At 39.9% G+C, this 12,251-nt stretch overlaps 1 protein-coding gene across 2 annotated transcripts in view; it reads right to left on the reverse strand.

Moving 5' to 3' along the window:
• Positions 1 to 759: 759 nt before the first annotated feature.
• LOC124262746 overlaps positions 760 to 12,251 on the reverse strand; it is a 50,732-nt gene continuing 39,240 nt past the window's right edge. For both annotated transcript variants that reach the window (XM_046697296.1, XM_046697295.1), the window contains exons 5-7: positions 4,743 to 4,910; positions 3,249 to 3,387; positions 760 to 1,013 (exon numbers count right to left, since the gene is read on the reverse strand). In XM_046697296.1, coding sequence (XP_046553252.1) covers positions 973 to 1,013; positions 3,249 to 3,387; positions 4,743 to 4,910 — 348 coding nt within the window. In that variant the 3' untranslated portion in view covers positions 760 to 972. The remainder of the gene's footprint in view (positions 1,014 to 3,248; positions 3,388 to 4,742; positions 4,911 to 12,251) is intronic.

Here is a 12,251-nt window from a genome sequence, read left to right on the forward strand (position 1 = left end):
CGCAAGATGTTAGAGCACTGTTATGTAGGCACGTTGTACAAGTGCTCACCACAAGATGTTGGAGCACTGTTCTGTAGGCACGTTATTCAAGTGTTGACCGCAAGATGTTGGAGCACTGTTCTGTAGGCACGTTGTACAAGTGTTGACCACAGGATGTTTAAGCACTGTTATGTAGGCACGTTGTACAAGTGTTGACCACAAGATGTTAGAGCACTGTTCTGTAGGCACGTTGTACAAGTGTTGACCACAAGATGTTGAAGCACTGTTCTGTAGGCATGTTGTACAAGTGTTGACCGCAAGATGTTGGAGCACTGTTATGTGGGCACGTTGTACAAGTGCTGACCACACGATGTTGGAGCACTGTTATGTAGGCACGTTGTACAAGTGTTGACCACAAGATGTTGGAGCACTGTTATGTAGGCACGTTGTACAAGTGTTGACCTCAAGATGTTTGGAGCACTGTTATGTAGGCACGTTGTACAAGTGTTGACCGCAAGATGTTGGATCACTGTTATGTAGGCACGTTGTACAAGTGTTGACCACACGATGTTGGAGCACTGTTATGTAGGCACGTTGTACAAGTGTTGACCACAAGATGTTGGAGCACTGTTATGTAGGCACGTTGTACAAGTGTTGACCACACGATGTTGGAGCACTGTTATGTAGGCACGTTGTACAAGTGTTGACCACACGATGTTGGAGCACTGTTATGTAGGCACGTTGTACAAGTGTTGACCACAAGATGTTGGAGCACTGTTATGTAGGCACGTTGTACAAGTGTTGACCTCAAGATGTTGGAGCACTGTTATGTAGGTACGTTGTACAAGTGTTGACCGCAAGATGTTGGAGCACTGTTATGTGGGCACGTTGTTCAAGTGTTCACCACAAGATGTTGGAGCACTGTTATGTAGAGATATTGTTTAGGGGTTGATCACACGTTATTCGAGGACTGTTAGACACACGTTTCAGGTGCTAATCACAAGATGGGGTTATGGCACTACTTTCCTCTGGCGCTGTAACAGAAGTGTACGTTGTACAGTCCGTTCGAGCTTTCTTATATTTGAAAATTTTCCGGACTCCACCAAAAAAGTTGTTCAAGAAACTATCATCATTGAAAACGCAAAAGTTGTTATTTGTTGCGGCGGGGTGAAACCGCAGAAACGGAACAGCCACTATCTCGTCGTGCATGGGAAACACATGCCTGATGAAAAATGAAGTTGAATGCTGACGTGAAACAGTTGACGATTAAAGTGTAGCCGAAAGGGGCAAACCATTTTATGCCATTAATAAATTCCGTAAGCAGGCAGCAAAAGCTTTAGGAGTATCAGCAAGGGCACTGACAAATGTTCTGGAACTCAAACATTGTGAGGGTGATGCGAAGCAGGTAGGGGTCGTGTCAAAATCACACAAATTAAAACATTTGGACAACTTTCAAAAGAACCTTGTAAGGCAGTCTATCAACAAGCTCTATTCTGAAAACAAATACATGTCGCTGAATTTTTTTAAAAAGCATTTGAAGCAAGAACACAACCTCAGGGTATCAAAGTACACACTCTGGCGACTCTTACACTCTTTCGGGTATCGTTATAAGAAATTTCGGGGGAGAATAGGTCAGTACTCTGTAAACGCCCTAATATCGTTCGCCTGAGAAATAATTTTCTCAGGGTTATAAAGTAGAAGCGCGAGGAAGGGTTCAAGCCAGTGTACTTGGACGAGACCTGGGTCAATGCCTCGCACACTGCCAGCAGTCAGTGGGTACCCGATGGGGGTGATAAGGGGTCACGTAGTTTGCTGCCTCTAGGGAAAGGAGAGAGACTAATCATTCTCTATGCTGGTTGCTCCAGCAAAGGCTTTCTCCCTGGCTGCAACTTGGTATTCAGGGCAAAGTCCACATATAACAGAGACTACCATTCCGAGATGAATGGTGCGGTTTTCCTCGATTGGGTTAAAAACAAGTTGGTACCAGTTCTTTTATCGTAATGGACAATGCCCCATACCACAGCGTGCAGGAACCCGACAGTAAAGCCACGACATAGAACAGTCGAAAAGGTGATATGATATCATTGCTCGACAAATTTCAGATCGCACGGCCTTCAAAGGCAACGAAGCTTCAGATATATGAGATCATAAAAACCCGCAAAGGTGAACCTTTCTACAAAGTTGACAGTTACATAAAAAGTAACGGTAACGATATTCTGCGACTTCCACCCTATCACTGTGACCTTAACCCCATTGACATGATATGGGATATTGTCAAAGGAGATGTTGCCAGATCAAACACAACGTTTAGATTACGTGACTTAGAGGTTTTGGTCAGGGAATCCCTTCACAAAATCACAACTGAAACTTGGCAAAACTGTGTCAACAAGGTAGCTAACGTCATTGAACAAGGTTACTGGTCTCGGGATGGCTTACAATAGGCAACTGTGGCACCACTGGTCATATCTTTAATTCGTGACTATGACACTACGACGGACGAGGAACCGACAGGTCTCCCGGAATAGATTTTGAGATGTCCCCCGCCGTGACTGGCTGTTCCGTTTCTGCGGTTTCACCCTGCCGCGACAGATAACAACTTTTGCGTTTTCATTGATGATAGTTTCTTAAACAACTTTTTTGGAGGAGTCCGGGACATTTTCAAATATAAGAAAGCTGTTGGGTATTAGTAAATGATAAACATGTGTCCTATTCATATTTGTGTGGCAATTTTGTACAATGATCAAATTTGCAATTCATCGGTCCGTTTCTGACTGTACTTAAACAGGGGCTGCGGCCACAAAGTTACCATAGCGTTACGGCTGTCGTAACCCCTATACTTTAACATACACTTAAGAAAATCGTAGCTTTGTGAAACCTGACCATGAATCTAGTTGTTCTAGTCTTCCAGCTATATGATGGCGGTCTGTAAATAATCAAGTCTGGACCAGATAATCTACATCATGAGTATAAGTATACGCAATCGGGAACCGATGACATGTGTCAACTAAATCAGCGAGCCTGACCACCCGATCCCGTTAGTCGCCTCTTACGACAAGCATGGGTTGCTGAAGATCTATTCTAACCCAGATCTTCACGGGTCCTTGAATCGGGTAGTCAGTTCAAGGACTCAGCTGTAACTTCCTTGCTGACGCTTTCAGTCAGGGGTTTGTCACGACTCGTTTGTTTATAGGTAGATGGAACACGTATTACTTTCACTTTACCAAAAAGATACAGTTTACACACGTCACTTCTAATCATGACATACCTACCATCTGATTCAAATACGGTGAGGAGAGCATGACCATTTATATAGCAATGTCCACACCATCCTCCACACCGAATCTCAAGCAACTGGTCATTTGATGACCTTGTCACAATCGGTACTCCTCCAGTCTGCCGCCACGTGACCTGTAAGAATTAGTTCAAGAAAAATCAACGACAAGATAAATTCATGCACTTCGCCTTTCACATACGCTTGTTGCATCCCTCATCTCCAAAGATCCATTTATAATGAATTCCTCTTATAGGCGAAATGGACACATACCAGTTCGGCATGGTATACCGATCGCAAGTTTGTCAACCACTGGCATCTCTGCTGTACTCAAGCTAAGGCCAGACCAAGTTTAATTCTTGTTTTACGGTTCCGCCGGTCGTGTTTTTTCAAGAATAATAAAAATATTAATAATAATAATTTTCCCCGCTCAAAAATTAAAATTCTATCTTTTTTTGGGCCAAAAATGTAAACTTACAAGAAATGCTTTTAGATTGTTTTGGGTTTTTTTTTGCCACATATCCACTTCATAAATTGAAAAAAGTAAAATGCTTTTAGTATTTAAAAGGAATATTATTTTGACAGGTGGGGCTTTTCTCCACCTCTCTAAGAAACTGTTTATGAACCACAATTAATTAGTGACGATACAAAGCCTAGTCGATTGTTCCATTGCAAGACACCTACACGAATGATACAAAATAGGCAAATAGAGACGAAAGAAAATCAGAAAATAACAAACTGTTTATTGATATATACCATTCACAAAAAGTAAGGGATATTCCATTTTGCGAGCATGCCACTAGCTAATGCCAATGCATTTGAGAAAAGTAAAATATATCCATACAGATGAAACATTTCCAAAGGAATGGAATAAATTGACAGATTCCCTTTATTTTTCTTCACCATCTGTTTCCTCCTTGGCTTCATCATTTGCATTTTATCAATCTTGTAAATCCAATATCCCCTACTTTTTGTAATGGTATATTTCAAATCTCAGTCACGCTGTAATATCATCTGACTTTCTGTCAGCTGATTTGATCCTTGTTTTCAAACGATTATATAAGATCGTGATAAAATGGTGTCTTGGTGCTAATGACTGAATGTTTTCACCATCGTTAGGTCCATTGTTAATGTTAGATCTATAACATCTCATAATCGACATAAACGGTGAGATGCTGTTTAAAGATTTGAGATATTATGACCATGTAAACTCCTTGACCTTCACAGCTATGTTTTCAGTGTAAATATCAGATCATAAGTACATCTTGAACGGGATCATACAGCAATATTGGCAACGATCTGTTTAGCATTCTAAAAGTTGAAGATAAATAATCCAGGTATAATACTTTATGGATAACAACTGCTAAATTATAGTTTGATGCGACGTTTGGGTACAAATTTCGGTTTCGGCTTGTTGTCGAATTAACTTGTATATTTCCAATAACGGGATTCCACTGAGCTCCCAAGCTATGAACTCTTGATTAAGACTAACGGTTTCGTTAAGAGCCAGCCCAGTGCCTCTCAGGTCCATTACCGCCCGTCCTCTTCTTCCACATGCGCTGTCTGATAGGGCGTAGCAGTCTCGGACTTCTCCCACAATAGCATCCAGCGAGGTTGTCTTGTTGTAGAAGACATAATCTCTGGGCTTAACTTCCATTTTCTGTGAAATGAAGGTTTATCATCGCAGAGAATTGTTAACAAACAGGGAACATTTATGGTTAAATACCTGTTGAAATACTAAGGGGTGTTTTAACGTCTGCCTCTGGCTATACCATCTATCCGGGAAGACAAGTGATAATGAATTCAGATTGTAGTTTCAGATGTGTGATTGAATTCTAACTCAAAGTGGTGGAGCCAGACTTGGCAAATGTCGAAACAGGTTTTCATAAAGGCGGTTAATAACGCAATTGTATGCTGAGTTTGACTGTTAAGAACTGTCCTGCTGATGCATTGCAGTGACTGTTTAGGGGAAGGTTCATCAACCTCCACATATGGATTGTCTGCCGAGGAGGTCCTAAAAGACAGGTTTGATGGTATATTGTGAAGCTTTTTGCTTTAACAGATTCCATCATGGGCAGATAAGTCATAAGCTTGTTTAGAGTGGATTTACGGTCTGTACAAGTGAAGGAGAGTTAAATAGGCTTTAACAAATCAAGAGCCTTGGGACACTTTGCCTTCACATATATGTTGTAAGAATGTCACATCCCAAATATATTTAATGGTGTAGGACGATATTTGATTTGGGTGGCCGTTCTGGCACGTTTGGGTACAGGAATGAGTGTCGACGTTTCATCTTATATATTTAATAGCTTTTTTACAAACATGAACCGGATCAGAAGTCATGAGCTGAAAACGCATTTTGTCAGTTCCTGCTGCAGTGTCGTGTTTGTCCCTGGGCAGTATGCAATTCAAGGAGAGAAAATCCTCACCATTATCAGCTGAAACTCAGTGGTTTCTTTTCTTGTTTTTGGCATTTCTTAAACTAAGGGTTGTAATTAGATGATGAGGACTAGTTCATCACGAGTGTTGGCAATTTCAGTTTGTTGGTTGTGTAACGCCACATTCAGCAATATTCCAGCTACATGGCCTGAAATAACCGCGTCTGGACCTGACAATTTCAGATGTTTACAGATGTTGTATCACCAACTTTGGGATCTTGAAAACAATGTTTAAATCCTTTGCCGACAAAGTACTGTAGAAATCTAGCAATATTCCAGCAATGCCAGGCCGGGGGACAGAAATGGGCTGTACACATTGTACCCATATGGAGAATCGAATGTGGGTTTCGTCGTGACGAGCGGACGTTTTAACCACTAGACTACCCCACCTCCCTAATCAGCGGAACTGATAGTTGTAGGTAATGGTCATCATGGACATTGTTCAAAACATTTGAATCCATAAGGGAAAGATCAAAAGCAAAGTATGTTCTAGTGCAAGATTTGCTTGTTTGTTGTTTAACGTCACTTGCCAATATTCCAGCTATATGTCTGTAAATAATCGAGTCTGGACCAGACAATCGATAGATAACGTGATGAGCCTCGATCTACGCAATTGGGATACGGTGACATGTGTCAACCAAATCAGCGAGCCTGACCACCCGATTCCTTTAGTCGCCTCTTACGACAAGAATAGGTTGCTGAACACGGGTGTGCACGGGTCTCTAGTGTCAGGTGTTAACGGGTGCAGCCACATAGTGCACTAGTGGCAGTCCTGCCCTGCCCTGTTCATCTGAATCAACCAATGAGCAGTGCAAGGTCCCGCGTCAAAATACAATACTTGTTTAAACCTTCCCATTTATTTAACTGTTCGAAATAACCTTCAGGCATGTTTGGGAATGCTTTTCACTCATACATCAGTGTAGCGGATAGATGAACATGAACACTTTTTGTGTTCGGTTCCTCCATACGCATTACAGATGCACCAACCACATCAGTTTACCGTTATCCGTGCACCACGATAATTTACCCAAAGACACTCGATTGTCGATAATTATTGGTGTAATTTAGACGTTTTGTTATAAGTATGCTATATATGATTATACTGTCACTTACCTCAATGTCCAAGCCAAACTTTGAAAAGACAAAATATCCGAGCCATGGTCTTTCATGAGGGATTTCTCCTGTGCAGAAGTAATTTTGTAGGCTGGGTGCATCCATGAAATATGGTGTAGGAAGTGAGATGTACTCAGAGGGTGTACTGTTCATTGCATGACAGTACACCTTCACTCTAACCCCATCTAGTTGCCGTGGATACAGCCAATACTCTCCGTCAGTGTACGTGGAACTGAGTTGCCGAACCTCTGAACAGATGGACACAGCTGAAACGACAGATGAATTTCCCTGCAGGTGAGCTTAGGCAATCACTGAAAATCTACTGAGCAGTACAGGGCATTCGACGTCTATACATGTAGTATCATATCCCGTAGGAACCCTACCATTAAGACATAGTACTGACTGGGGCTGGAAAAATGGTTGGAGACTGAAGGCTTTTTGCAATGAGTGCTTCGAGACACTCACTCTTCTTGGAAATACATTGTACGTGTTTGCTCTCAACACACTCGCAAGACGAAACGACACCGGGTGTCATCACTGATGTTCAATGGTTCATTGATATTTTCCTGTAATCTCTTCTACCTGTTAAAATGACAACCTTGTAGAAACAGAATTATGATTGAAACATTTCAATTCTAAACATGACCTCACAGTTATACGTTTAACGAATAAATTCATCTTAGAAAGATATATAATATTAGAGCGTGTGTCGATGGATCACAATGATAGTCAAATCGACGTTGCCTTTTCATTAGAAATAATATATGTAGCCTATTCATATATATATATATATATATATATATATATATATATATATATATATATATATATATATCTTTGAATATATGTAGTGAAGATTTCCAGAAACTGAATTCATCAAATATGATCCTTTATTCACCACCATTTCTTTCATTTCGAAGTTCAGAGCGTGTGTCGATGAATCACAATGATAGTCAAATCGACGTTGCCTTCTCATTAGAAAGAATATATGTAGCCTATTTATATATATTTATATTTATATATATATCTTTGAATATATGTAGTGAAGATTTCCGCAAACTGAATTCATCAAATATGATCCTTCATTCACCACCATTTCTTTCATTTCGAAGTTCAGAGCGTGTGTCGATGAATCACAATGATAGTCAAATCGACGTTGCCTTCTCATTAGAAATAATATGTGTAGCCTATTTGTATATTTATATATATATTTATATTCATATATTTATATATATGTCTTTGAATATATATAGTGAAGATTTCCGCAAACTGAATTCATCAAATATGATCCTTTATTCACCACCATTTCTTTCATTTCGAAGTTCAGAGCGTGTGTCGATGAATCACAATGATAGTCAAATCGACGTTGCCTTCTCATTAGAAAGAATATATATAGCCTATTTATATATATTTATATTTATATATATATCTTTGAATATATGTAGTGAAGATTTCCGCAAACTGAATTCATCAAATATGATCCTTTATTCACCACCATTTCTTTCATTTCGAAGTTCAGAGCGTGTGTCGATGAATCACAATGATAGTCAAATCGACGTTGCCTTCTCATTAGAAATAATATATGTAGCCTTTTTATATATTTATATATATATATATTTATATTCATATATTTATATATATATCTTTGAATATATGTAGTGAAGATTTCCGCAAACTGAATTCATCAAATATGATCCTTTATTCACAACAATTTCTTTCATTTCGAAGTTCCTATGTTACCGTGTTATGTCAACTTACGCAAGCATTTCATCGTGGTCCACGTTCCATCCGGCTTACATGTCATGTTTCCACATGGCACAAATCCCATTTGGCACCTCAAAGAATGGTTTATCCGAGTGAACTGTCTGACGACTGAAGAATCGACGTATTCTACAGTCGGTGGGGCCCTGCAGTCTACAAAATATATAGTACAAGGTATTGTTGAGAAATCAGCTCCTGAATTAATTGTACTGAAACAATCTTTACATATCAACACTGTACAACAAGCATTCATTTTATAAACTTCAAAACTTGTTTGTTTTCAAATTTGGAAACTAAAGATACAATATTCCACTGACTTTCAATGTGCTTTAAGGTGAGTGAGAAAGTGAGTGAGTTGTGTTTTACGCCGCACTATATTCCAGCTATATGGCAGCGGTCTATAAATAATCGAGTCTGGACCAGACAATCCAGTGATCAACAGCAAAGGCATCGATCTGCGCAATTGGGAACCGATGACATGTGTCAACCAAATCAGCGAGCCTGACCACTCGATCCCGTTAGTCGCCTCTTACGACAAGCATAGTCGCCTTTTATGGCAAGCATGGGTTGCTGAAGACCTGTTCTACCCCGGATCTTCACGGGTAGCTTATTGATCAACAACAGAGCTTTAAGGTGAGGAGAATGAAGATAAATAACACTATCATAAATGTTCTACTGTTTATTAGAACCTTCTGTTTAGCTATTCGTGTTGGTACTTACATCTCCGCCAGTAGTGATTTGTCAGTTAGTTTGATGGTTGGGTTCCCTGAATTGATGCGATTGGTGCAATAGTTGGCTAAACATCAAAAGCATATTTCGAGAAAAATCAATATCCTGCGTTTGACTTTGATTCAAATCATATACAACTAATTTTTACATGTAATACGTTATCCTCCTGATCTTAGAAAACAGTTTTATCCCGTTCCAGACAAGACTGGTTCTGATTGTGTATAGCGCTAGCACTGGCGTCCCTATTGGATACTGAACTCTTGCAGGAGGAATTATCTACACTGGAAGAAATAAGCTTATGATAGATAGATTGGTTTTATTTCCTCCAGATATGAAGATTACAAGCACTTATACATCACATGATATTTACAGACAAGTGAATATATGAATGCATCAGAAAGTTAATGAAGCAGGAAATTGCATTTACTGACAAAATCAGCCACAATTAACATTATTTGGCACAGGTATCAAAGTGAATCTCTTCTGTACAGTCTGGGAATCCTCCAAGGAAGAATGAGATGATGGAGTCGTCATCTTTTGACCATAAGTCAGCAAAATATTTTACATCCATCAGGTCAAATACTTTTTCAAACAGTTCGTCTCTCTCTGACATGTTCTTGGAACATGATATGAAAACATGGTTCACAAGGTCATAAACAACTTTACCACATGCACATTCTCTCGATTCTAGTGGTCTACATGCAATCTGTACAATTTTAGATATAGCATTAAATTTCAGGGGAAGTCTCTTGCACAGTAACCAGAGTCTATTAGTGTTCTCATGTCGTACAGTCATGTATCTGGACAGATCTAATCTGCTGGCTATTCCGTGCATTCGAGTAGATATGTCGAGGCTTCTAACTCTATCTGTGACCAGCCGGTTCCACTGAGGCTTGCTGAGAGGATTACAGACATAGAAGTGGTCCCTGACCTCTGTTTCAAGACTGTATTTTTGTACAAGTTTGAACATGTTGAAAGCGGGTGAGCAGAAGCATCGTTTTTCGTTGTTAAGGTCACATTTATACTGACCAAATCGACCAATGAAGACACGTTTAAAGTAGTATTTACTACTCACCCTGCAGAGCTTGCCCATGAGTAGGAGTGATTGATGCTCAATGTAAGATTGTATTGTGGAAAGGTGTAGGCTGTCCAGAGCAATATGAGAAGGACTATGCTTAGGTAAGCCTTGTACCTTTTTGCTGAAATATCTTTGGGGTACTTCTAACATATCATATTCTCTCAGGGAGAGCTGTCCCCATGTGTTGGAACCATAGAGAGCACAAGGTAGTATTACTCGTTCTAATACTCGAACAGCTGATAAAGGGTTTAACCCTCCAAATAATATATCATGGCTATGATTTATATTGATAGGTTTCTTTAACTTTAACAAAAGTGCGTTCACGTGACTTTCCATTACTTGATAGATGTACACCTGGCATCTCAAATATAAACCCAAACACACTCATTAATTTCTACAGCCGTCAGGTTATAACAAACCATTGTGTCAGAAGGTGCAAATACTAAACAAACACGACCTTTAGATGAATGAGATGTTTAGATTATGACTCGTATATGACGGAGAATTACCCGTATGCCCCTTTACAAGTCCAATATTCTCGGATTTTGCTTGGAATGTTGTGATGTCTATGCCAGGAATCCCATCCGAGTTTCTCTGACTCAATGCTCTTTCCACTTTACCATCACTGACAGCATGCATTGAAAGAAGAGCCTTTTCGCATGTTTGAATGTCCACCAACAAAAAAACAAACAAAAATTACGTGATACTGACGGTTTTTCTGTCGCCTACTTACACTGTATCCAGTACATATCAGCGTTTGGGTTTATCTGAATGCAACCTGTCAGGTAAGATTTCTGCATATCAAAGTCTACCAATCCATACAAAGCATTGTAAACTTGCTCTTGATTGCCCCATGTCATTCGCTCAAAGCACTTAATTGGGCGTTTACAGTTGCTTCCAACAGTTGTGTGTCTATAATGTAAAGTTGATCAGAGTTTCGGCGAGATTGTCTCTCTTTCCGGCCTCACTTACCAAAGTTTACAGTTCTCGGGCGCGAATTATCTGCCTCCTGTGGCAGGTTGGGAAATTCATTCTCACAGTAAACAAAATAATGCTTTCTGATTGGTTAAAAATACGTTCTTGATTATACACAACTAATGCCTAAAGACAATTTCTAGTTTTATCATCAAGAAAAAGGAAACCCGTTTGCCGCAACGCGAGATGCTATTTAGTCACGCAGGGCTGTTCCCAAGGAAGGGAGGTTACTCTTCTGAACACTTCTGTGACTATTTCTCGTGTGTTACCCAACTATTGCTCCAAGTGCTGCAATTTAGAAAACACAATTCTGGCATTTCCCTGGGGCTAGCCACCTCCGGACATAGATAGACCAGTACTGGTTGTACGGTTAGGGTGGTGAAGACGAGACGAGATCTCACAAGTAAGTTTTAAAAGGGGTGGATTTGAGCTTGAACGGAGCTAAACGTTTCCGCTTGGCTGATTTATGTTATACTCTTTGTTTCTCCTAATACTGGGATTACAAATTTTCCTGGGATTGCCGGAATACAGTAGACTCTACTACATCATGATCTCACAGTACACTCTACTTCATCAGGACCTTACAGTACACTCTACTACATCATGACCATTAGAGTACCCTCTACTTCATCATGATCTTACAGTACACTTCACTGCATCATGACCTTACTGTACACTCTACCACATCATGACCTTACAGTACACTCTACTACATCATGACCTTACAGTACACTCTACTACATCATGACCTTACAGTACACTCTACTACATCATGACCTTACAGTACACTCTACTACATCATGACCTTACAGTACACTTTACTACATCATGACCTTACAGTACACTCTACTCCATCATGACCTTACAGTACACTTTACTACATCATGACCTTACAGTACACTCTACT

The sequence above is a fragment of the Haliotis rubra genome, unplaced genomic scaffold, assembly GCF_003918875.1.
Source record: "Haliotis rubra isolate DU_JTF1 unplaced genomic scaffold, ASM391887v1 Scf851, whole genome shotgun sequence".
Lineage (NCBI taxonomy): Eukaryota > Metazoa > Mollusca > Gastropoda > Lepetellida > Haliotidae > Haliotis > Haliotis rubra.